This window comes from Alosa pseudoharengus, unplaced genomic scaffold, assembly GCF_046254945.1.
Source record: "Alosa pseudoharengus isolate Yale_2024_CS ecotype anadromous, Long Island Sound unplaced genomic scaffold, YU_APseudo_1.1 YU_APseudo_1.1_scf_16, whole genome shotgun sequence".
Classification (NCBI taxonomy): Eukaryota; Metazoa; Chordata; class Actinopteri; order Clupeiformes; family Clupeidae; genus Alosa; species Alosa pseudoharengus.
This window is the reverse complement of record NW_027468630.1, coordinates 37,607,576-37,635,164: the sequence shown is the minus strand read 5'-3', so window position 1 is coordinate 37,635,164 and position 27,589 is coordinate 37,607,576. Positions and strand designations below refer to the sequence as shown.

Here is a 27,589-nt window from a genome sequence, read left to right as displayed (position 1 = left end):
TAAAAATATGAGCTATGAGTGTGAATGTTATATATTCCATCCCCTAATTCTGTTTTACTGGTTTATTTGACAAATAATCTATATGGATTTGCTCTATAAAGACCTTATGTCTGTTTGGGATTGTTTTGAGAGCCTATTGATGTATCTCAGAATAAAGGAATGTCCACAACATTAGTGATGTTTTGTGTGTGTGTGTGAATGTATTTTACTTAACTCATTGAATGTAGCTGGATACTCATGAACGCATGTCTCTAATAGCCACAATAGGAGTAATTTTAGCAACACCGTATTTTGTGTGGCCCATAACGACCCAGTGGATCATGAAAATGTGCCAAAATTCACATTCCTTGCTTGTTGTTGGTACGTTAATCCCATTCAGATTGCCACTTATCTGAGATGTAAGGTCTGGGGCAGGGATTTGACATTCTGTGACTTCTTCATTGAGGGCTTGCTTAGCAGCACTGTCCGCTTTCTCATTTCCCCTCAGACCAACATGGCCTGGGACCCAGCAAAAAACTACACTCAAGTTCTGGTTCTTTAGACGTTCTAGGTGATCAAGCTCAGCTTTGGTTGTACTTTTTGCGTGACATTAAAGCCTACTGGAAAGATTTTTAATTGCAATTTAATTGAATGCAATTTACTTTTACGATTAAATAAAATTAATGTATCCCTCTCACCCATAGTTTTCTATTTATTTACAAATGTACATAGACCTACTGTAATTGCATGTATACATAGTTATTCTACTGATCTTTATACTATTCATCCTGCACATAGACTTATTCTTACTACTCTTATAATGTTGTTTCTGCACTACAATGACACTGTTTCCACACTGCACATAGCTGTATGTTATGTACATATCTGTTATATATTTGTCATATTGAATATCCATATTTATTCTGTTTTATTATATTCTGTTAATACACTGCATATATCTATCTTATTATTTCTACTATTATAATGTTACTGCTACATCTACATACATTATTCTACTTATTGTATGAGATAACTGCTAATACACTGCACATATTTATATTTAATTCATATTACTCTAAACCACCTTCTGTAAATCAACTGTATACTACTGTCTACATTGCACTATATTTCTTGACCTGTCTCTGTATATTTCATCACCTTTCTATACTTTGCATCACATTGCATGCATACTGTAGCTACATGAATCACAGCTAAGATCCTTGGTTGCTATGAAGGCCAGTGGTTCTAAATGGATGGTTGCTATGGCCAAAGGCCAGTTATCTCTGCCGTTGTCAAGCGGGCATATCCTAACTTTATCTTAATTTAAACATCTCTATTTTACTTAGCCTACTTCCATACAGTGAGTCCCATTAAGAAGTGGCCACTTCATTCGCGCTTACCGTGATTCACGCAGCAACATTATTAAATGAATCTGTCACCATATGCCTATGCCAACGTTTGCAAAGAGGAGAATCTTTTAATTTGATTCACAATGAAACGTTACATTTAATGTACATGTAAACAATGAGTAGGCTAGTTTTGGTTGTTGTTGGTGGTGTTACTGCATCCCTTAGTTATGCCTACAATACAAAATTGTTCCCTTGTGATTGTTAGACGCATTTCAAAACATCGCGACGTGAAATGCCACCACAAAACGTTGTTTGTGAATCGGTCTTATTAGGAGTCCTCGCTTAAGCTGTCACAGACTCAGGCGCTACTTTTAGGTCTAAAATGCTTCATGAATTACTCTTAGTAAAAAAAAAAATAGGAGTCCTAAAGTTACGAGTGGCGAAGTTACGAGTACAAGCATCTCATATCAAATGACCATGGCATTACGCTAAGCAACATAAATCCCATAACGTTACAACAACATCTCCTCCCTGACATAGCTAGCTAGCTTCTAGCCACACAAGAAATGAATGATTTTAAATCTCCCCTTAGCATTCTAATAACAGAAGGGGCACATTTATGTTGACCACTACAACATGACTCATTATGTCTGTAACTCTACAAAACACTTACTTTCATAAAGGAAGCACGCCATCCAGCACATACACATGGAAATCGATATTTTAGGTACTTGGCCACGAACTCAAAACGTGTCTCTCTGAAGCTCTGTTCTAGAATCTTTGCTCTGCTCATAATATTTGCACCTTCCTTACTTGTGAAGCTCACACGTATTCAGTGAAATGTAATACAACGTTGCCACCTAGCGTTAGGCTATTTAACATTAATGTGACATTGCTTGCTTATTCTTTCGTCAACTCCAAGCTTTTAGGAAAACAATCTTTTTATCATAGTTCCCTTTTCAATGAGCGATTACCAGCTCATTTTTTTAACAGAGATAGCTGTTTATTGTCCCTAGGTTTACAGAAACACCTATTCATATTAATACGTAGCCTATGGAGTGCTGCCGACCACTGTTCATTACGGCCCAGAATGCCTTGCATGTCTTTATAACAAAACAACACAGTAAAACCTAAATGCCCGTAAACATATGCATTTGCATACTTGTAACATTTTTAATAATACTCTCCCATCATTATATTTAACAATAATGAAAAATTTAATTTAATACCGTCAATGTGAAAACAACTCTATTATGTAAGCTATATATAGCTACTGTTCTCCTTGCTATTTCAGTTCGTAAGTCCATACTATCCCATGGCAGAGCAAGGATTTCATGAGTGGGCAAGGTTGCCCGGAGACATTGTGGCTGCCCAGAGGCATTGAGCTTACTTGGAAGGCATTGTGATAGAAGGTGAATGGTGCAAAGGTGAATGGTGAGAGTTACCAAATACCTGTGGGTGGTATGCAAAATGATGGAAACTTTTGGAATATTTCTTTTTTTTTTTAGCTTATGCACCCTCACATTGGAGTCCCCAGTTCGTATACAAAATTTGGTATCGATATGTGACAGTGTTCCTGAGATATGGACGACTTCCTGTTTCGGAGCTTCGCCGCCGATTTCATTTGGCTGTGACGGGCAAACGCTTTCGAAAATCAAAAATCCTTCCGGTAACTTTTGTGAGGCTTGGTCCAAGGATAATGTACGTCAAGTTTCGTGGCGTTCGGATCAAATTTGTGACCTGTGAAAATTTAGTTTCGCTTTCTGTTCAATCCAATATGGCGGACAAACGGCACACCCACCTGACGTCATCTTCGCGACCAACTTACACCGGTACTGACCGGACGTTTTAAAGTTGGAACGGTGTCTCTGTCTCAAAGGGCCTAGGCGCTAGAGCTGACAAAAAATTAGGGAGACGGGAAAAATAATAATAATAATAATAACTAGACTGCATTTCCGGCGGGAACTGCGAAAGTGTGCTTGCCCTGGTCCGGTCAGCAACGTGAGCAGACAGTGGCATACGCTATGCTGAACCTGGCTTGATCCAGGCATTGTAACAGTGCCTTTCAGTGTTGGAGCAGTGGCAATACCTCAAAAGCTCTATTCAACTATTGCCTTGCGGGGTGAATGCCATTCGTTGGATTTTACCTGTGGCCTGCCTTCGAATTTAGCTTCTATGACTGAGATCAAATCAATAAAATAAAATGACAGCAGTGATTGGCTGCAAAAATAAATAATTTCACGCGTCTTGCGCCTCTCAAATTGGGCTATCAGGTGACCTACAGAGGAATTGAAATTATGAAATATGACCAAGCCATTAAAAAGCTGCTTGTTTGTCAGGATACTTTTCCACTGATTTATTTTAAAAAAATATGAGCTATGAGTGTGAATGTTATATATTCCATCCAACAAATTATGTTTTACTGGTTTATTTGACAAATAATCTATATGGATTTGCTCTATAAAGACCTTATGTCTGTTTGGGATTGTTTTGTGAGCCTGGGGTTGTTTTGAGAGCCTATTGATGTAGCCTATCTCAGAATAAAGGAATACTTCATATTACTCTAAACCACCGTCTGTAAATCAACTGTATACTACTGTCTACATTGCACTGTATTTCTTGACGTGTCTCTATATGTTTCATCACTTTTCTATACTTTGCCTCACATTGCAACACAGCTCAGATCTTTGGTTGCTATGAAGGCAAGTCGTTCTAAATGGATGGTTGCTATGGCCAAAGGCCAGTTCTATATCTGCCGTTGTCAATCGGGCATACAGTGGGTCCCTGTTAAGTTTGGACGGGTTCCTTCAGGAATCACGATCCCCATTTTCTCGGCAGAAATGGCACAAACTGCAGTTGACACAAACAACCACAAGGTGTCACTACTATTTTTGATGCGACTTGACTTACTGCTTCCATGATGCAGTTTCCAAGTCAGTAGAACAATCAGAGAAAGCTGAGCCATTACCAAACATATATGATAATACAATAGCGTGAGTTTATATATCTTATACCCTATTTGTCACGATTACTTATAGATTTGATAGTGTAACGATAAGCACATAAGAGCATAAGAGACTTTCAGCGGGGGCACGGAAACTTAAATTGATCACGGTAGTTTAAGCTTACACTTGACAAAACATTCTAATATGAAAATGTAGATGCAATTGTTGTAAGATGGTGCAGCTCCTTTAAGAAAGCACCGTGCAAAAAAGTAGACGTGCTGTTGAGACTGGAGCGAGTCATATTCAAAATGCAAAAAATAACACCGCAGATAAAACCAATTATCCTCATTCATTGCAACCGCAGCATGCCTGCTTGCCGACGTTTAAACAAAAAAGATATCAAAGCACCTTTTGCGTTTGAATGTAACACGAAACATTTTTTAAACAGCTGGACAAATGATTTAGCTAATTATTTTATAGCCTGTACACCAGCAATTGTTGAACATTTGGAAAAAGATCGCTCAGCTGTTGCCACAGTCACAGGCAATGTCAGAAACAACATGAGAGCAGTACACACTTGCCCGAATGTGGATGTTACACTGTCATAATCTACCACCAGCATTTTGGCAAGTTGAAAAATAGATGACTTCTGTGAAATCTCTGCTTTAAAGCAAGACCTAAATGAGTGGAGTTGTGTTGGGAATGTCGGTGCAATGTCCATGCTATAATGGTCTGACAAACGTACTGCCTTTTCAAGCAGTTCATCATCACCTGCGAGTTGAAGGATCGATCATAGGACGTAAAGACTCAAACACATAACAAGTTTCCCGCATGCTTGCACATCTTTGGGAGAGCTGACTGATTATGATGTCCAGAGTTGCATTAAATACCTGCACTTTGAAGTATCTCTCTGCATCGGTTAAGCGTTCATCTTCCGATAGTTCGTCACAGTGACGCTTCACTCTCCGTGCTCTAACATTTTCAAATGTACTCTGAACCCCCATTTATTTGCGAGTGTCCGCGCTGTAGCCTTGGCCTGGTCAAAGGCACGCAGGTAGTCAGAAAGGACCGGTATAGAATTTTCCAACAATTGCATTGCGGGGGTAGCGACGGGCCCCGGGAGGTCACAGGCCCTGGTGCGACTGCACTTGCTGCACCTACTATAGTTACGCCACTGCGTGGAGCGCTAATGTGTCTACTGTAAATCATTCATGTGTGAAAGTCATTAGGCTGGAAGCGCTAATGTGTCTAAGCTCATTAGTCTACTTTCAATAGGCCTACTGTACAGCCTGAGAGGGGGACATAACCTATAGCCTAGGCTACTGTAGAGTAGGCCTACAGTAGGCTAAACAATCTGTTGTGAAAGTCTGCAACGAAAGTTTCCTAATGGAAGCGCTAACGTGTCTATTGAGCTCATTAGCCTACTTTCAATAGGCTTACTGTACAGCCTCAGAGGGGGAACATAGCCTACTGTAGAGTAAACAATCAGTTTACTTAGTTACATTTGTTTAGTTAAATCCAGTTTTCTACTCTATCTCCATGATATGTTTAGTCTATAGAAAGATGAAGTCGGGAAAGTGCTTCAGAGAAAACGTATTTATTGAAATAATGAACATTCTACATTCTACAGTCTAAATTTAAAGCACGTTGAATCCCTGGGAAGATCTGCGTGTTGTGCGGAGGAATTCGTTGATCTTATTGATGCAGTCCTTCAGTTCACTCCTCCCCATAGCAGGGAACTTTCGTTGCAGTGTTGAGACCACAAAGTTTTTCACATTCTGCGGCAATGCTCGCTTGCCCTTCGCTCCATCCCAGTTGGTGGTTTTGCTCCAGGCTTTATAGTGTTCCTCTGTGACGATGGACCTGAAGAGCAGGCATCCGTATCTGCCCACTTTGCCGTAGCTCTGTTGGTGAATCTTAGCGTGGTCTTCGGGACCAACATCACGCAAGGTCACGTCTGCGTGTTGACTAGGAACTTGGATGCTGTCGTTGAGTGTGACGGAGAGGGCCAATGGAGACATCTGCAAGGAGGACGTTTCTGGAGCTGGTGTCGAGGTGCACCTGGGGATTGGTCTCTCAGGCGTCGAATAACTTCTCTGCTCACGTAGCGTCGCCTGAAGTTCTCCGATTCCAGCTCTCATCTCCTGTAAAATGTCTCTGTGGCTCTCCAAGTGGCTGGTCTCTCGGAGTTGTTGAAGCTCTCGTTTGAGGTTGTTGACCTCCGATTTCAACCGATCATTCTCGGCGTCTCTCTCGGCTACTCGAGCTTTCTCTGCTGCAAGCTGCGCTGTTCTGTCAGCCAGGCTGCTTTCCAGATGTGTCACCCTGTCTTCATGATGGTCCAGAACCAGCTTTGTAACAGCTGCCTGTATTAGAGATAAGTCACAAGTCATGGGTTAGTTAAGCAAGGGTGCTGACCTTACGTAGAGGTACAGTAGGCTACTGCACAGCAACCTATTATTCCCTTGTAGGCCTAGACTACACAATAACACTTACCGCCTTTTTTTGGACGAAACGCTTCTGACGTTTTGCTTTCGGCAAAGATGATGGCGGACGTTTCACTGCAGTCACCTGTAACACAGAAACATTACAAAAAATTAGAGCCTGTAGATAATATATATAATATATGAACAGATATTTTAATATACTGCAGTAATAGCAAAGTAACTTCTGATTCTCCAAACAACAACATTTAGGCTACTTGATGTAAAACTTTTTTGCACGCCCGCATCTCCAGGAGATGAGTTCTCCTTTGGTGGGAAGAGAGTCTTCACCACTTTGGAAGGGGGTCCTCTTACTTCTTTCCCGCCGTAGAAACTTCTGGTCTCCATCACAGTGGCTTGTAGATTCTATTTTGTAGATAGCTACAGCAGAATAACTTTTACTGTCAGCTGAACATATATTTATATCACGAGCGGGGGAGGAGCTGCGAAGGGGCGTAACTAATCCACACCCACTGGTCAAGATAAATAGCAGTGTTTCACTGCCATTGTTAGAGATGGCTGTGATCAACACGGAAGTCAGTGAGGTCATCAAGAGTCTGCGGAAGAAAGGCTGGACGACTCGGTCTATTGCCAAACATCTGGAGATGAGTGGAATTAAACCTTCCATGGGCACTATTCGGCGTCATTGCCGACATGCTGTTGTGTTGAAGCATAAACGAAGGACACGAAAACTGAACAGTCAGGTGATGGAAATAATAGACTCCATCCTGAAAACAGATGACGAGTTACCGGCAAGAAAAGTGAGAGCGCTTCTCCAAAGGCGGCACAACATAACGATGGGTTTAAACAGTGAGAAAGGCAGTCCGGGCTCTTGGCTGGCACTTTGGGAAGCCCAGATTTATCCCAATGACCCGGGAAAAAAACATAGAATTGCATCTACGTCAAGCGCAAGAATGGAAGACTGCTGGTGAAAAGTTTGATGATGTTCTCTTCACCGATGAGTCAACAGTGGCATTGGAAAGTTTTGCATTGCAGTGCTGGAGAAAGACAAACTTTAGGGGCATGGCAAAACCTAGAGTTAAGCACCCAGTCAAACTGCACGTCTGGGGTGGAATTTCGCGTTGTGGCCCGGGCCCACTCCTCATTTTTGATGGTATTATGGATCAACAGTTTTACGCGGAAGAGATCATCAAAAAAGTTGCCGGTCCATACTTGAGAGAGCGTTTCCTCATGTCTACACAGATTCTTCCAAGACAATGATCCAAAACACACCGCTACCAGTGTCAGAGCCTGCATTCAGAGTGAGGGGATCAACTGGGTGCCAACACCGGCAGAGTCGCCGGATCTGAACCCCATAGAGTTAGTCTGGGCTTCGATGAAACGAGATATTCGCTGTGAGGCCAAACCCACGAGCAGAGACGAACTGATCTCAGCAATAGAGTCATTTTGGAGGTACAAACTCACCACAAAAGTCTGCAATAACTACATAGATCACCTGGATAAAGTCATTGAGCAGGTCATAGCCTTAAATGGAGGACCAACTGGAATGTGATCTTCCCAGGGCTATGGGATCCCCTACTGCTCCTGCTTCCATTTTACATTGACTTGAAATGGACTTGACATGTCATTTGCAACCAGCCAACTCGTTGATTTGAATCGAAATCCAAATAAAAAACTTTTTTCGCAAAAAAAAATGCCTTTTCATTTCAGAATGCCAAAAATGCCAAAAGTTGAGCCAAACACAATACAATATTGGGATATTGTAGGCCTACTATAAAGAAAGTTTAACGTGTCCCAAAACAGCTATCAATTAATCACCAAACGTCAAGAGGGTTGAGTCTGAATGACACTAAAATCATTGAGCATCATTCACACATTGTATTCTGCACAGTCTCTACACGTGGAGCGCTAATGTGTCTAGGCCTACTGTAAATCATTCAAAATGTGTGAACAAGTCGTTTTATGCGCTCATTATAAAGAAAGTTTAACGTGTCCCAAAACAGCTGTCAATTAATCACCAAACGTCAAGAGGGTTGAGTCTGAATGACACCGAGTTTTAGACACTGAGTTTTTGAAGTTAAGAAATATTTTCGTAATAAAAATGGTCATTTAACCAATAAAGGCTGAAAACATGTAGCCTACAGTAAAACTGTAGGCTATAGCCTACAGTACATGCAACCCAGCAGAAGACTATTATAGGCTATTGGCAAATCATTGACCATCATTCACACATTGTATTCTGCACAGTTTCTACACGTGGAGCGCTAATGTGTCTAGGCATACTGTAAATCATTCAAAATGTGTGAAAGTCATTAGGCTGGAAGCGTGTCTACTGTCAGTGACTAATGCGAGAAGCGGGTTCTGTGTTGTAGGCTATGCATTTTTCCGACACTTGGCTGCAAGCTCCCCTCCCCCACCCCCTTCTTTCACAAGCAGTGCAGCTTTCTGAAGCGGTGCCTTTTGAAGCTAATGTAACAAATACCACCAATATTGTTGTGTGGCAATAAAAGTCTATCCAGGGTTTGCGCAAGTAGCCTAGCCTAAATAGGCCTATATAAATAAATTAAGGACATACAATCCTTAAAGCTTAACGTAGCCTAGATTAATGTCCCAAAACAAGTCGTTTTATGCGCTCATTATACATGGATTTTTATGAAACGTCACGAAAACATGCTGTGCGCAACCAAGAGGCAGAAAACACCATAGAACAGCACAGAGCAATGCAAAAGAGCAAAAGAATAAAATGAGTTTTTGTGCTGACAACTGCACCAATTCGAAGTCACGATTGTTAGAGAATGTTAAATATGTTCAATATCCCTAACGGAATGCATGTCTTCGCCAAAAATGACAAAATACGATGTTATGTTAATAATGCAAATGAACGGCACACTTTGAAATATAGTCGGAAATGAGATGTTATTATCATTGACACAACAGGGGTATACAATAAAATCCGATTGTAGCTTACAGCAGCCGACTATTTAGGTTAAGTTTATAACGTTGTGGACGGCCACCAAGCGTCTTCTGCCCCACAGAGTATTTAATAATACTCTCCCATCAGGACATTTAACAATAAGGAAAAATTTAATTTGAATACCGTCAATGTGAAAACAACTCTATTATGTAAGCTATATATAGCTACTGTTCTCCTTGCTATTTCAGTTCGTAAGTCCATACTATCCCATGGCAGAGCAAGGATTTCATGATTGGGCAAGGCTGCCTAAAGACATTGTGGCTCCCCAGAGAGATTGTGCATACTTGGAAGGCATTGTGATAGCAGTACAACTGCAAATGTGAAAGGTGATAGTTACCAAAAATGGATGGGTGGTTTGGAAAATGATGGAAACTTTTGGAATATTTCTTTTTTTTTTTAGCTTATGCACCCTCACACTGGAGTCCCCAGTTTATATACAAAATTTGGTATCAATATGTGACAGTGTTCCTGAGATATGGACGACTTCCTGTTTCGGAGCTTCGCCGCCGATTTCGTTTGGCTGTGACGGGCAAACGCTTTCGAAAATCAAAAATCCTTCCGGTAACTTTTGTGAGGCTTGGTCCAAGGATCATGTACGTCAAGTTTCGTGAAGTTCGGACCAAATTTGTGACCTGTGAAACTTTAGTAACTTTATTCAGTCCAATATGGCGGAAGAATGACAAGGGTCAGTGACGTCATTTTCAATTTCCACACTACACCGATTCCGGCCGGACGTCCCAGAGTTGGATCGGTGGTGATATCTCAAAAGGTCTAGGAGCAGGAGCTGGCCCAAAATCGGGCTTACAGGAATAATAATAAGAAGAAAACTTAAGAAGAACAATAAGTGTGCTGCTTTGCAAGCACACCTAATAATAGGAAAAGATAGAAACACAATGGTTGCCTTCGCAGCTTCGCTGCTTGGCCCCCAATTACCATTAGAATTAACTAAGCTTGGCTGTTAGCCTGGTCGGGACCAGACTAGGTGCCGAGAATAAATCCCCATGGTAATTTATGTGCTATCTCTTTTGTGAAATCGAGTCAAGGCTAAATTCATCCAGGATAACCAAACAATTCCAGCTTAATCTCTTTTCTAGATTTTGTGAAATACCCCTCAGATCAATGTTAAATAAGCCTGTTTATCTGGACATGCAAGAAAAATATACTTAGGTGGCGTTCACAGTGACGCACGTTTTACACTTCCAGGTGCTCAGCTGATACGGTTTATTATCAGTTGGTAAAGGATAGGCGAAGTAGGAAGTAATTCCTGATCAATGTATTTGTGAGAGCATCTGGATGTATCTATCGATGTCACAAGCTTGTCTCAGCTAATGCTATACATTCGCTATATTAATGGATTTCTTAAATAAAACTTAAAATACAAGGAAATGTTACATGAATTACAAACTTTTGAGTAGTGTGCTAAATTTGAGAACAAGCACTTGGATCTCCTTGAGTCTTAATATTGTACATACGGGTTGCTGTTCAGAACCTTGTGCTATTCTGAATCATTTAAAGTTATTGTGCCTTTCCTTCCCCCAGTTATCTAGTTCGGCAGTTCACTTCTGTTCCTTTCTAATTTATATGTCCAAGGTTTCAGAAGTCTTGTCATCCGAAAAGTGCCGTATGTCCTTGAGTGGCTGGTTTCATGGACCCTCTCTTCCAAGATTTCCTCAGTACATTGAACCTCCTGCCCTTCGTCACAAATATACCCCGGGTGATGTATGTGACAAAAATCTATTGTCTAATCTGTACCACTTTGAGGCTTTGTGATGTTTTGTGTTTGTGCTTTGGAATTTTGCCAGGCTGTTGTAATTATGTGTGTGTGTCTGTAGGAGAAAATGCTGCATAAGTGGATCAATCAGGAATACATGAAAGATCGTTACCAGATTCAAGTCCAGCAGGAATTTCAGGAGAACTCAGAGATTTGTTTATCAAACTTTTTACAGGTATGTTGCTAACGCTTCCATTCCAAGCAGTTTACATGAATGTAAAAAGTAGTAAAAAAATTACCCTGACACCAAGACATGACAAACAAATTTACAAAACCACTTAGCTTAGTGTGATCCCATAAACCTCCCCTTTCGATAGACACCAGCGGAACCTCTGGACACCAAGTGTAAGTCTGTTAGTCATTTCCCAAGGGTGCATCAGCAGCACGGGGGTTCTAAGGGTTAAAGGAATTATCCGGAGTAAAATGCACTTTAGATCAATTTACGGATGATTGGGAGTACATACGTTGAGTTGACACCCAAATCATGTCATTCGGATGTGTTTTGAGAAAGTTCGATGTTACCGTTTTTAGTCAAAACTCGTTAGCCTGGAAGTCAAGTCAAGTCGGCTTTTATTGTCAATTTCTTTACATGCACTGGTCATACAAAGAATTGAAATTTCGTTTCTTACTTTCCCATGCAGACATAGACATACTTTAAATACAGACATAGACATACTTTAGACATAGACATAGCCATAGACAAATAAACATTAAATTAAAGTGCGAGACTGAAATATAGAACATGTATCAAAAATAGAAATATAGGACATATATCAAAAAAAATAGAGGTAGTTGTGTTGTATATTTACATAGTCTTAACAGTTACATGAAGTTTAAACTTGTGCTTGTGTGACCTGTATATTTACATTGATATGCAGTAATTTCAAGTATATCAGGCTTGATGTGAAGCAGCAACACGTTAGGCTGCGCAGTCACAGTGCAGTTCCACAGGGCGGTGTTGGGGGGGGGGGGGGGGGGGTTAGGGTAGACAGGATCCTAGGTTCCTGGCTGGCTGGTGGGTGGGGGGGCTGTCAGTGATGGGAGAGTGGGTAGAGTGTTCAGCATCCTGATTGCTTGGTTGATGAAGCTACTTGCAAGTCTGGTGGTGCGGGAGCGGAGGCTCCTGTACCTCTTTCCAGAGGGCAGGAGGCTGAACAGTTCGTGTGCGGGGTGGGTTGTGTCCTTGACAATCATTAGTGCTTTGCGGGTGAGGCGGGTGGTGTAAATGTCCTGCAGGGAGGGGAGTGGTGCTCCAATGATCCTCTTAGCTGTGTTAACAATGCGCTGGAGGGTCTTCCTGTTCTGATCTGTGCAGCTTCCGCCCCACACTGTGATGCTGCTGGACACGATGCTCTCGATGGTCCCTCTGTAGAATGTAGTCATGATGGGAGGCGTGGCACTTGCCTTCTTCAATTTGCACAAGAAGTAGAGGCGCTGCTGGGCTTTCTTCGCCAGTGATGCTGTGTTGGTGGTCCAGGAGAGGTCGTCGCTGATGTGCACCCCCAGAAATGTTGTGCTGCTCACTCTCTCCACAGCATTTCCGTCGATGGACAGTGGTGGTAGTTGTTTGTGGCCTCTCTGAAAGTTGACAACAATCTCCTTGGTCTTGCTGACATTCAGCAGGAGGTTGTTGTCTTTGCACCATTTAGCCAGCAGGTCTACTTATTCTCTGTAGTGAGCCTCATCGCCCTTAGTGATGAGGCCCACCAGTGTTGTGTCGTCCGCAAACTTCACCAGATGGTTGGAGCTGTGAGTGGTTGTACAGTCATGTGTTAGCAGTGTGAAGAGCAGGGGGCTGAGCACACACCCTTGAGGGGCCCCCGTGCTCAGTGTCAGAGTGCTTGAGGTGTTGTTCCCGACACGTACTGCTTGTGGTCTCTGCAACAGGAAGTCCAGCAGCCAGTTGCAGAGGGAGGTACTGAATCCTAGCTTGTCCAGTTTGCTGATGAGTTGTGGTATTATGGTATTGAATGCTGAACTGAAGTCTATGAACAGCATTCTCACATATGAGTCTTTATTGTCCAAGTGGTTAAGGGCTGGATGGAGGGCAGAGCAGATTGCATCCTCCGGGGATCGTTTGGCTCGGTATGCAAACTGGAAGGGGTCCAGGGTGGGGGGTAGGGTGGCTTTGATGTGTGACATGACTAGCCGTTCGAAGCACTTCATGATTATGGGCGTGAGTGCTACAGGACGGTAGTCATTGAAGCATGATGGTGATGATTTCTTTGCCACGGGTATGATGGTGGCAGTTTTGTAAAGTGATGGGATGACTGCTTGCTCCAGAGAGGTGTTGAAAATGTCTGTAAAAACATCCTTCAGCTCTTCTGCACAGTCCTTCAACACTCGTCCTGGTATGTTGTCTGGGCCTGCTGCTTTGCGTGGGTTAATGGTGGCTAGTGTCTTCTTCACGCTGGCAGAGGACAGGTACAGGGGTTGGTCGTGGGGGGGGTGGAGTTTTCTGTGGGTGAGTGTCATTTTGTGCTTCAAAACGGGTGAAAAAACTGTTCAGGTCATTTAGCAGAGAGGTGTTGTTCTCACAGCTCCGTGGCGCAGGCTTGTAGTCAGTGATGGCCTGTATGCCCTGCCATAGGCTCTGTGCATCTCTGCTGTCTTTGAAGTGTGTTGTTATTTTGTCTGTGTAATCCTTTTTTGCCTTCCTGATGCCCTGGGACAGGTTAGCCCTCGCTGTTCTTAGGCCAGCTACATCTCCAGCTCTGAAGGCTTTGTCTCTGGCCCTCAGCAGTCTGTGGACGTCTCCTGTCAGCCATGGCTTCTGGTTGGCCCGAGTGGTGATGTGTTTTATTTCTGTAACATCATCGATGCAGTGTCTGTGTATTCCTCAATGTCAATGTGGTTGTTGTGGGTGGCAGCTGTTTTGAAGATATCCCAGTCTGTTGTTTCAAAGCAGTCCTGAAGTTGTGAGACGGCCCCCTCCGGCCACATTCTCACCTCCTTCAGAACTGGTTTGGTGACTTTTGCTCTTTGTCTGTATCGGGGCAGCAGCAGGATGCTAATGTGGTCTGATTGCCCGATGTGGGGGAGGGGTTTGGCTTTGTATGCTTCTTTCTGTGGGGTGTAAACAAGGTCCAGGGTGTTTTGTCCTCTTGTTGGGAAGTTTACATGTTGGTGAAATTTTGGTAGTGCAGTTTTGAGATTGGCGTGATTGAAGTCTCCAGCGATGATTGTGAAGGCATCCGGGTGTTCACTTTGTTGTTCACTGACGGCCCGATACAGCTCATTCAGTGCCATGCTCCTGTCACTGTTTTTATTGCTGGGGGGGATGTACACCGCGACCAGCAGAATCGCGGTGAATTCCCTGGGGAGGTAGAAGGGTCGGCACTTAATGATCATAAACTCCGCCAGTGGAGAGCAGTGTCTGTGTACTACCGTAGCGTCTCGGCACCAAGCATCATGTGTGTAAACACAAACTCCTCCACCACGTTTTTTGTCTGCTAGGGCTCGGTCAGCTCGATAGCACGTTAGCTGCTCCAGGTGTATAGCAGAGTCGGGGATGTTATCGTTGAGCCATGATTCAGTGATAACAGTCACGCAGCAGTTACTCACTGTCTTGTTTGCTGATCTTAGCAACCGAATATCTCGCGGGCATGTCATTTCGCCGCTACAAAACGCTATTTTTATACCTCTTACCTTTTTATACAGTTCCAAACAACATTACACTTACGTGGTAGTGAGTAGAGGGTCCCTAATGCCAAACCGAAGTATCCCGAGGTCTTTATGTGGTCGGATAGAGAGTCCAGAACAGGGCCGTAGTCACCATAGACTTTGGGGGGGACATGTCCCCCCCAATATTCAGATGTGACCAAAATGTCCCCCCCAATATTCAAACATAGAAAAATTAATTAACCAACAAGTCCCACCATCTGAAATGCAATCAAACATAAATAACGCAAAAATTAGTGACCTATTGATGGTTTCAGAGAGAGTAGCCTACACTGTGAGTGGTTTTGCCTGGAGGTTTTGCGTTTATCGTTTGAGGCGTGCGCTATCAAAAGCTTCCTGCACGTACCCTACTGCGGTGCGGCCTGTCAACAATATCGCAAAAGATACCGGTACAATTCTCACAAAACTTGTTGGAAAGGTGTAGCACTGTCTAAGGATACCCCATTCATTTTTGAAGCTGATCAGGCTCAAAGGGAACTTTGAAGCATTTTCCATATTGTAGCCTATTTTCTCGCAATGATAGCGAAAGTGAAACATAGTGTCCTTTTATTTGAATTTGTGCGTGTCTGTGTCATTCATTTCTTTCACATGTCTTACACATAATATAAATAATGCATTCATATGCTAGTAGTAATGTCAGAAATTAACCGGTTTATAAGCCTCTTAGAAATGGTTGTTGCATCTTGCATTTTACATTTAGATGCGCACTCAATCGTGCATCCATGCAGGCAAAACGTACCACTCAATTGTGGCGACGGCACAAAAGTTGAAAAAAACGTTTACAATGGCGGTGATAGCCTACAGTTAATGTGAATCGCGGACAATAACCAAAGAAAGGAATTTCCACCTCCATTCACCAAATAAAGGCTGTGTTTCTACATGTTAACACAAAACATTTCTGTCAGAAACCAGCCTATAATGCATAGGGTAACTTGAGGTGAGTCAGACAGAAGAGGGACCTGTCTTAGTAGCCTATCTTGAATCCCATCCCTTTCAAACTAGGCTACCTTAAAATTGTGTGATTAGCCACCAGAATAATAAAATCAAAATACAAAATATGATTGGGCTATAGGTCCAAACCTATGAGTAAGCATTCAGTGTAATATAGAGGTTAGCAAAGATAAAGATTGTATTTTCTTTTAAAATATACATTTTGGAGACAAATGGAGTCATACCACAGGTCTATATCCAGGGATGGATTATTGAATGGACCTACTGGGCCCAAGAGCTCAGGGGGCCCTGAAGCCGAAGACTGTGTTAAGTTGCTTCTCCGCCCTTCTCTTCTATTTCCACAAAACTCACAAGTCGTCATAATATAAAGAGTCTTTTTTTTTTTTAAGTCTTCCGGGGAAGTATGCCCCTGTGCCTCCCTCAGGAGAGGGTTTTTTTGCTTCTATGCCCAGGGGTTCATAATCCATCCGTGCCTATGTCCGTCAAAAGTTTGGTAGGCCTATATCCTAATTGACTGACTTAACTAATGACTTGTTTGTGATTTTAATAATATTTTTGCATGGCAGGAAATGTATTGAAATTCTCTTATTGAAATTCACACCGCACCACAGATTTGGTCCCCCCCAATGTTGAAATCATGGCTACGGCCTTGGTCCAGAATGAGTTTCATCAAGCTAGTACCTTTCCGGAAATGTTGCCATCTTTGCTGCCATCTTCAGGGGAAAGTCCGTAGGAGTCGATTGCTGAGTGTGGAGTAACACGCTCTAGAAATTCACAATTTCGTCGCCGTTTTTAAAAAAAAAAAACATGTCTACGTTGCCTGGTGTCCCTTTAAATAGCATTTGAGATCCAAAATGTTTGTAGAGGCGGAGCTCCACCTGTAAGATATATGACAGAATTCTACACGTGAGAACTTCAAGACAATTGATTTGTCAGTGGGCGGTAGATTACACGATTTGAGCTATAATTTAGCATATAACCTCCTCCCGATCAGATTTAGTTGCGATAAAATACTATGGTGATATATAGCGAAGCTTAAACAGATCCACTTTCGTGTCACAGCATACCCTGGCTTTTTTGCGCAACATACCTCTCTAACCCTCTAATCGAGATTCGTAGTATACCCCACTGGTGAGTAACTTAAACAGTATCTTCAGGTAAGTAACTCAAAAGTCCATTAACATCCAAAACCAAGAACAAAGGAGAGTCCTTACAGACCATGTGCTGCGGGCAACAAAGACAGCTTTCCACAGGAGCAAGAGTTCACAGGAGCAGGGTGGCATAGGCAAGGCACGGCAACAGGAAAACAGGATTGTCACTGTTCATCAGGTAGAATCCATCATGACCGAGCACAGAAGCACTGACACAAGGGACTTAAAAAAGCAGTACACAATAATTGTCCACAGGTGATGGTACTAATTACCTGCCACGGGGTATCCCAGTGTGTTTAGCATGGGCTTGGCATGCTCTGGTTGACTGGGGTTCCCCAGGCTGATTCCCTGGGGCTTGGTGGCATCTCCTGGCAGGCCAAGACATAGCAGGTTGGCATGACAGTGCCCCCCTCCTTACGACTGTCCCCAGACTTCTTGACGATCTCTCTGGATGTCACGGATGAGGGTCTTGTCCACAATGAGGTTCCTCTGGCCCGTAGCCCTGCCAATCAACCAGGTACTGCATTCTCCGGCCTACTCTGCGAGAGTCCAGGAGGCGTCTGACTGTAAAAATGATCAACAATCACAAGGATTACTGTGTTGCCTTCAGACACTGGGAGTCCAGAAATTAAGTCCATAGACCAGTGATGCCAGGGTTACGGCCCACTTCCCTGGTCTAAAATCTCATCCTGTTAATCGAGTATGGACAAGTAGGCTACGCAAACTTGCTTTCCGGACTCAGGCATGAGTTTGACAATCGATTCACGTTTTTTGCTGAACTGGAAAAGGACTTTTTTGCTCTCCATTCACGATTGACGCTTCCGAGGTCCCAGTGGCGATCCAAATGGAACTGATAAAACTGCAGTGTTGTGCACCGTCAAAGGATTAGCCTACTATGTATCTGTTGCAATCGAATCATTTGATCAATCCTTGCCACCACAGTACCCAATGCTCACGGCCTTTGAAGGTAAAATACTTGTGTAGATGTATGTTTGGGACAACATATTTATGTGAGCAGGCCTTTTCGGTGATGAATATGAATAAATCAAAAGTGCGAAATCGCCTGACGCACGGACATCTGAATGATGTTATGTAGGCTAAATAGCCACTGCCCAGAAACTCCCCCCCGATATGGACAAGCTGGTGAAAGTTAAAAGGTGTCTTTTTGTTTTACTAATTCCTACTGGATCACATGGCCTATTGTTGGACTACTTTATTCTGGCGCTTACTTTCTGTGACTCATTTAGGCCTACTTGGCCAGGCCTTCTTTTAATTGGCCTAATTATGCATTGAGGTGTTTTCATGTGCAAGCCTTCAATAAATATATTAAAAGTAACACTTGTGTTATTTATAGGAAATGTGTTTTGTTGGCACCTAGTCTATTTTGTAGCATTTCTAATTTATAAATGTAGGCTACTTGCATGGATAGGAAAACGTTTTTAGAGGGTAACTGTCTCCTGCTTTAGGTTATGTAATTGTAGGGCTCATTGTGAGGCTATTTTGGTGCCAATGGAATTTCTTTTTGATGTGTAGGCCTTCATGAATAATTTCAAATAGCCTACCTATCCATGTGTTTGGCATTTTCAGTCCGAAAGTGTAATCCGGCCCCCGAGGTCTCACTTGAAAAAAATCTGGCCCCCTGTCCAATTTCACCGTGGCATCCCTGCCATAGATAGATGGGACCAAGGCCGACAGGTGATGGGAAGTGGACGAAGCAGCCCAGCTGGAGCTTGGTGCGAATACTTTTGGGTGGCACACACAGTACAGGCTTTAACATAGGCGGCCACCTGCGAAGGAATTCCAAGGTTCGCTGCTCACCAGGATGTCCTACCCAGTGCTCATCATGCTCCATTTGAGAACATCAGGGCGCACTGTTGTGGGAACGAAGAGGCACCCAGATGGACCTCCTCCTGGGTCTGGTTCCAACTGCTGAGCCTGGCAGATGGAGTCTTCCAGGGAAAGGCGCACTTTTCCAATCACGCGGCATAGGGGAAATTATGTTCTCAGGAGGAGAATCCTGCTCAGAGGAGTCGTGCTGACGTGAAAGAGCATCCGCTTTGGTGTTCTTCGACCCTGGCCTGTAGGTGAGTATTAAATCAAAATGATTGAAAAACAAGACCCACCACACCTGGTGGGGGTTAAGTCCCTTAGCCTTCTTCAAAAATACTGCAAGTTCTTATGGTCAGTAAGCACTTGGAATGGGTGATTGGCTCCTTCAAGCCAGTGTCTCCATTCCTCCAATGCAAGCTTAATCGCCAACAACTCTTTGTCCCCTGCATCATGCCTTTGTTCAGTAGGCGTCAGTTTCTTTGAATAGTAGGCGCATGGATGAACCTTGCGATAATGAGGTGACCTTAGGATTGCTCCAACACCGGTGTTGGAGGCGTCTTCCTCCACCACGAAGGGAAGAGCTGGATAAGGGTGCCATAGGATGGGAGCAGTGGTGAAGTGCCTCTTCATAGACTCAGAAGCTGCCTGGGCTTTTGCGGACCATTGTATCTTGGAGGATCGACCACGGTTGAGGACAGTAGTGGAATCTGCAATGGAACTGAAATTGCGAATGAAGCGCTGATAATTATGAGCAAAACCAAGGAAACTCAGTACTTGCTTTTAGAGATGTCGGTTCCTGCCAGTCAACAACAGCTTGAACCTTCCCAGGATCCATGGATAATCCCTCTAGTGAGATCTGGAATCCCAGAAAGGATGCCTCGGACACATGAAACTGACACTTTTCTGACTTAACCAAGTCTTCAAGTTGGTTTTCCAGAAAAAGCTTGAGGACTCGTCGAACCTGTTGCACATGCAATTGAAGGTCCTAAAAAAAAATTGAAAATCTAAATATCATCCAGATACACAAAGACACTTATCATTTCCCGTAACACATCATTTACCAGGGCCTGAAAAAAGGAAGGGCAATTAGAAAAGCCAAATGGCATGATTTTGTATTCGTAGTGGCCACTGGGAGGGCTGAAGGCCGTCTTCCACTCATCTCCAGCTTTGAAAAAAATCTTGGCACCTCTAAGCAGGTCAAAGGCTGTGGACATCAAGGGAAGAGGGTATTTGTTCTTTACAGTTATCTTGTTCAAACCTCGGTAATCAATGCAGGGTCGAAGAGTCCTGTCTTTCTTGGACACGAAGAAAAAGGCTGCTGATGCTGGGGAAGTGGATGCTGGATCAGACCATTTTCAAGGGCCTCCTAGATGTACTCCTTCATAGCTCTGGTCTCAGGTACAGATAGTGGGTATAGTCTTCAAGGAGGCATAGTTCATGGAAGGAAGTCAATAGCCATGTCATAGGGCCTATGTGGAGGAAGAGTACAAGCCTTAGATTTAGAAAAAACTTTCAGATCATGGTACTGCTGCGGTAACAGTGTGAGATCTACATCTGGAACCTCTGTGACAGGCTTGGGTGGTCTCTGAATGGTGGCTCTGTGCACTTGGTGATCTCTAGGCAATTTGACACTGCAGGTCTTGGCACAGTCTGGGCCCCAAGCCACCAAAGTCCCCTTCTTCCAGTTGAACTGGGGAGAATGTGCTTTGAGCCAAGGGTACTTAGGAGACTCAATAAGGAAAAATTTACACCACTCAACATGCTTTGTTCCAACATGCATTCGTAGAGGCTTAGTGACAAACTCAATCTTACTAAGGGTCGACCAAGAAGGGATCCACTCATAGGGTACGTTGAGTTGCTTGGCCAGGGTGATGTCCATAAGGTTCTACTCTGCCCCAGAGTCTACCAATGCCAGAAGTTGCTGATTACCATTGGAACTCCCCTCCCACTCCAATGTGACTGAAATCTGTAGTTGTGATGGGTGAGAAGATCTTGCTGCCCTGCTCACTGGAGGTCCCCTCTGCCCTAGCGAGTGTTGCCTTTTCCCTGAAAGTTCAACACATTTATCAAGGACGTGGTCAGACTCTCCACAGTAGTAGCAGCAGTTTTCACGTCTTCGGCGATCCTTCTCTTCCTTGGAAAGCCGGATTCGCCCAAGCTGCATGGGTTCCTCTGCCAGTCTGGTCGGGAGTTGACTGACTACCGGGATCTGGGGAGAGGACACAGTAAACCGAGGCCTAGTAGAGCGCTCACGTCGGCCCTCACGAACTCGACGATCCACGTCAGATGTGAGGGTTATTAGCTCCTCCAGGCTACATCCCCACTCTCGGTTGAAGGTGGTCATCAGGCAATCTCCCTCCCAGCCAGACTCTGTGGCCAAGGTGCAGAACTCTATAGCATACTCTGCCACAGGCCGATCTCCTTGCCTCAGTTGAAGAAGGCGCTTGGCCGACTCACGTTGGCAGGTGGGATGCCCAAAAATGGCTTGGAGCTGAGTCATGAAGTCTGAGGCGTCATGGTAGATGTTTAAGTCCTTCTCCCAGACTGCCGTGGCCCACTCCATAGCTTTTCCAGACAACAGTGTGTTGAAGCCACCTTCGATTCCTCCGTGGGAAAGTGATTAGGTCGTAACTGGAAAGACAAAGCACATTGGGTTAAAAATCCACAACATGCCTCTGGTTTTCCCCTGAATGGCTGGGGCGATGGAATGTGAACATCAGAACAAGGGCTTGGAGCTGTAGGAGCTGGCGGCGATGGAGTTACTGGAGCAGGTAAGGGGGTGTTGGTGTTGATCCCGGCCATCGCTTGAAAGAGGGTCTGAACGGAGGTATTCAGCTGGTCCATAGCTTGTGCCATCTTGTGGATGCACCTCTCCTGTTCATTGTAAGCAGCTCCCATTCTGCTTACAATCGTTAGTACATCTTCTGTCTCCGCTTGGTCATGCTGTTATAACACTGTTTGAGCATAATTTAGTATAAGTATAAGTATATATACTCTTTTGATCCCATGAGGGAAATTTGGTCTCTGCATTTATCACTTTCTTTTCACTTTTCCCAAAAAGTGACCCTGTATCTGTGCCAAATTTCCTACTTATATACCAATTTGAACAATTCTCTTGAAATATGCCATTAATCTGTTGCACTAAAACACAGGGAACACATACAGCTGTAGCAAAACGAGCTGAGACCACCTCCTCCAAGCGGTCTCGGTCCATTTGTTGTTTTTTTTTCGAAACAGAGTGTGATTGCTGCTTTCACATATACCCAATTGAACTGATCTTTGGGGAAAATGTCCATGTTCTGATTCAAAGAGCCAGGTGTGAAAGCGCCCTAAAATAGAGCTTTCACCAGGACAAACACATTTGTGATATTGACATTTGTGTGTGTGTGTATGTATTTGAGTGTGTGTGTGTGTGTGCTTGTACATGTAAATTTGTGTAACTGTGGTGTGTTTGTGGGTGTGAATGTGCATCTACAGCGGGGAAAATAAGTATTGAACATGTCAACATTTTTTTCAGTAAGTATTCTTCCAGTGAGCCTATTCGCATGAAATTTTCACCGGACATTAGTATTAACTTAGGTAATCCACACATATATAAAAATCCAAACATTAATGTCTAAAAGTAGTGTTATGAGTAAAAAAGTGGAATGGCACAGGGAAAAAGTATTGAACACGCTAAGAAAAAGCAGTACACAAACGCAAAGAATGGCAAGGAACAAACTGGAATCTATAAGTAGTTAGAGAAATGATCCCTCCTATCTGTACAAATTGATATAAGCTGGGTTAGTACATACTGGTGGGCTATAAAAAGGTTTTTTGTTATCAAGGTGTCACACAAGAAACATTTCCTGATGGGTAAAAGCAAAGAGCCCTCCCAAGATCTTTGCAACCCTATTGTTGCAAAACATATTAATGGAACTGGTTACAGATGCACTTCAAAACTTCAGAATCATCCAGCAAGCAGTATTGGAGCCATTATTTGCAAGTGGAAGGAACATCACTACATCATCAACTGGCCATGCACAGGATCTCCTTGCAAGATTTCTGATCAGGAAGTCAGAAGGATAGTCAGAAGAGTAGCCTAAGGGTACGTTCAGACTAAGCGTCTTTTTCTCAGCTGCCGGCGTCCGTTTTACATTATAACCCTATGGAGTAGACCGTGTTTTCAAAAAGGTCGTCGGCTTCTTTTAAAACGCGACTGCAACCGTCTTTTTCTGCAGCTCAGAGGTTGAGAAATGTTAAACTTCTAGCGGAAAAACGCCATACGTCATGCTGTCTTTTTTACAGATGACCAATCACAAGCAGATTACCGAGACCTGTGGTTTCCCATGACAACCAAGTAAAAAATGGAGAAGGTGACAGAACACCGGTCGAGAGACTCGTTTTAGTGTCTGAGCATAGGGAATTGTTTGACATGACTTCACAACTTGACCATAACATACCAAAAGCAATAGCCAACGTGAGTTTTCTCTTCCGCGACATTTTGTACCCACTCGTAACGTTTTGCACATATTGCAAAAAGACGCTTCCGGCTGCTTTTTGGAACAAGAACACTGGCAGATTTTTTTTTCAAACTGAAAAAGCGGTCTGCATAACTTCTTTTGTCAGAAAAAGACGCTAAGTCTGAACGTATCCTAGCCTAAGAGCCAAGGACCACTCTGAGAAAGCTCCAGAAAGATTTGGAGGCAGTAGGTACAATTGTTACAGAGAAAATCATAGGTAATGCACTCCACCGCCATGGCCTCTATGCACGCTCATCCCGCATGACTCTATTGCTGAAGAAAATCATGTCAAAGCTCGTTGAAAGTTTGCTACACAACATTTGAACAATCCTCTGAAATACTGAGAGAATGTATTCTGGTTAAAAATGCAACTTTTCAGTGAGGTTTGGAGGTGGTGGCATCATGGTGTGGGCTGTTTTTCATCTCATGGTACTAGCAGACTTCATACAGTTGAAGGAATGATGAATGGAGTCATTTTGTTCTGGAAGAATCTTTACATCCACCAGGATGATGAGGATGAGACATAGCTAGACCTTCCAGCAGGACAATGATCCAAACCACTCAGCAAAGGAAACTCTCAATTGGTTTCAGAGAAAGGAAATCAAGGCCCTGACTTTAATTCAATTGAACAGTTTTGAAAGTTAACTAAAGATCAGGATTCACAACAGGGACCCCTGAAATCTTCAATATTAAAGGACTATCTGTTTAAAAGAATGGGCCAAACTCACACCAGAATACTGTGACTGATTAGTTTCATCATACAGGAAATGCCTTAAAGCTGTCATTACGAATAAAGGCTTTTCCACAAAGTATTTAAGAAATTTCAGCAGGCGTGTTCAATACTTTTTTCCTGTGTCATTCCACTTTATTGCACATAACTCTACCTATGGACTTTAATGTTTGGATTTTTTTATATGGGTGGATTATCTGAGTTAATGCTAATGTCAGGTGAAAATTTCATGCAAATAGCCTCATTGGAAGTATACTTACTGAAAAAAATGTTGACGTGTTCAATACTTATTTTCCCCGCTGTATGTGTTTGTGTATGTACGTGTGTGTGTGTGTGTGGGGGGGGGGGGGGGGCTGGGGGGGTACGTGCATGATTCCACACAAATGTATGTGTGAGTGAAAGAAAAAAAACTCAGAGGTTATATCTCAGAAACACTTTCATGTATCTAAGGCAAACTTGGTGTGTGGACTAATACATTCTTTTTGGTTCACCTTTCAATCCATTTTCAGAAGGAGAAGTTTCAAGAAGTAAGAGCTGCTCTGCAGTTAACTGAGATTCAGTGGCTGACAAAAGGTCCAGCTAACAAGAGGTAAGCCATAACGTCTCTATATGTGCCTTAAAACATAGTAATGCAAAACGTGCAAAGAATTGCATTAATTGATTTGTGATTCAGTTTAAAACTTACTTGCCAAAATATATTAATACAAATATTTCCATGCAGAACTGGTGTATATCTGATTATTAGCTTTACTGCTTCCTTGAGTATCCCAACTTTCCCGACACAAGGCAACGTAAACACTGATGTTAGTTGATTTAATGTATTAGCTAGTTATAACGTACGGTATTTGTAGCAGCTGTAGCCTAATGTTGTGAGTCGATATGATGTTAAGTTGTGGAAATTTTAAGTAGTTAACTAATTTATGTAAAATTGCAAGTGAGCAATACACCAAAAAACTCATCACACACACTCATCTCGTCTTTCTCTCCCCCTCTCTCTCATGCACACGCACCCACACACTCCCGGTGTTAGGTTAGGCTACTTCACCAGACATAATTATTATAGCCCAAAATAACTGCATTACTTCAAGTGTCAAAACTGCATTTTTTTTTGAGTATCAGAACAGTTTTGCCATTTTTAAGGAAATAATTGCAGTTCTTATGCAGGAAATACACTAATTTGAACACTGAAAACTGGACACTGGAAACTGTATTGTACTACATAGTAGCCTATAGTCCGGTGGACAGCCCATAGAGCCCCATTGTGGACCCGGAAATGTTGAGTACACCAAAGTTTTATGATGGAAATATATAGTATGGGTTCCCAGCATGTAGAAACTGCCGGATGCTAATTTGCATATGTTGGGCAATTTGTGTAATTGAGCCAAGTAGCATAAATTAGCATAATCGCCTATATTGATCATATTATAAGAGCTGCTTGGCCAAAATGGACAATGTTAGTATGTTTTTAGGGGTTACTGGAGATGTTGAGTCCATATCTGACATTTTCAAATCAGAATCACTATTTAAACTTGGTTTGGTCACGTTTTTACTCTCATTAAGCTGATTTTGCTGAGTTTTTTGGTCCAATTTAGACAGATTTTTGGAGGATAGGGCTGTAGCGATATACAGTAGGGCTGTAACAATAACACCAACTTAACAATTCGATTCGTATCGTGATTTTTGACCCACGGTTTGATACAAACCTCTTTTTTTGGAGGGGGGGGGGGGGTGGCTAGACTACAATATAATATATCTGTATTATTTTATATCCTGATATAAAAAAAGAGAATACTGAATGTCTGATATTTATGACAGCACACTTTATGCAGATTAGCCTATAGCCTAGGCCTACTATTTCTATTATAACTCTACCACATTCAGCTGTCTGGTTGAAGCCTGGAAATATTGTAAACAAAGTAGCATAGTTGGCTAGCTTATCATAGTCTACTGATTGGACTGTTCAGTTTCCTCATGTGTGTTTAAGGTAATATTGTTCTCCTTGGGACATGCCCTTTTGGGAAACATTGGTATTGAGATGATCATTCAACTTGAATGCAAGAGCTTTAACATATATGTGCAGCATGCTAATGATGCTAAGCCGATCTAATAGTGTAACGATTGATGAGACAGCGTTGTCTAATCAAAAGCTTTATTAAAGGTCGGGAGCAGGCACATAGGCACAGAACATAGCACACGCTAGGGAAGTCAAGAACACTCGCACCTTACACACATAGGGTTGGACGCCACACCATAAAGGCACAAGCACACATATTAACAACCCCAAAGTTCTCCCAGAATCCCCAGCGCAAAACATTGTGGGAATTTCAAGCACAGTCCAGCACGCTACACAGTTCCCCGCAACAAGCCATTGCCGTCCTCGGCGTGGGCGTTCCCACATTCAGTCCAGCAAAGTCTCTGGCACTGCCACACAGCAGGTGGGGTGCACACACCACAAGAGCCCTACTCACCCCGAGGAACCACGACCACCAGCGGCCCAATGCGGGCGTGCTGGCAGTCACCTGGCCGTCGCCGCTCGTCCCCAGCGAACGCCCTCAGGTCGCACTTTCGCAGTGTGCACCACAGCAAAGGTCCTCCAACACCTGGCGGGGCCTAGCCTCCACTGCCACAGACCCCCCGGCACTGAGCACCGTAACCGGCACCACACCTCCGACGCTCCTCTCCGTCGTCTTGCCAGTTGGGGCAGCAGACTCCAGCTCCATCGCAGCCGGACCACGCTGCGCAATCAGGCTACAGCTACCGACGTTGGTGTCCCTCCTCTGCTGCCTTGTCGCAGAGCTGTCCTCCGCTGCTCCTGCCGAACTCCACTCCGCCACGGTCGCGCCAAGGCCTAGACCTTCTCTCTGGCTCGTGGCATCGGATTTCACACAACAAACTTTTTTTCCCCTTATTTTTCTAAAGAGCGCCAGCGAACAGGCCAACTCAAACAGGCACCCGCACAGCATGGTGCCTCCCACACGCACCCAAAGACTTACAGTTCAGTTTTTCAGAGGGCCCTTCCACCGAGGCTGCCCAACCGTCGTGCCTCAAACGGCTCCACCTCCTTGCCGCTCCACTTCTGCTCTGCTCCGCAGCCAGGGCCACTGGCAACTCCAGCCTAAAGCCGCCCGGCGGGGGCAGGGGCTCCAGGTCTTCTCGCGGTGAAGTCAGCGCCCAGGCCGGCGTCACCACCTCATCTTCCAAGGCTGCTTCCTCAGGCTGCTCTCCCGGTCGCGTGAAGTCTTTCTCTGCCATGGCCACTGCATCGAGACCCTCTTCAGGCAG

The 27,589-nt window shown here is 43.6% G+C and overlaps 2 protein-coding genes across 2 annotated transcripts in view; one reads left to right on the top strand and one right to left on the bottom strand.

Moving 5' to 3' along the window:
• The window catches only part of ogfod1 (2-oxoglutarate and iron-dependent oxygenase domain containing 1), a 94,939-nt gene that overhangs the window by 41,273 nt on the left and 26,077 nt on the right, over positions 1–27,589 (top strand). Inside the window, exons 7-9 of the mRNA XM_076287939.1 lie at positions 11,282–11,410; positions 11,524–11,637; positions 24,817–24,896. Coding sequence (XP_076144054.1) covers positions 11,282–11,410; positions 11,524–11,637; positions 24,817–24,896 — 323 coding nt within the window. The remainder of the gene's footprint in view (positions 1–11,281; positions 11,411–11,523; positions 11,638–24,816; positions 24,897–27,589) is intronic.
• LOC143126353 (protein Pat-like) lies at positions 5,893–6,926 on the bottom strand. The gene is made up of 2 exons (XM_076288249.1): positions 6,770–6,926; positions 5,893–6,639 (listed from the first exon to the last, which is right to left on the bottom strand). The coding sequence occupies exon 2, from the start codon at positions 6,412–6,414 to the stop codon at positions 5,911–5,913; it is 504 nt and encodes a 167-aa protein (XP_076144364.1). The 5' UTR covers positions 6,415–6,639; positions 6,770–6,926; the 3' UTR covers positions 5,893–5,910.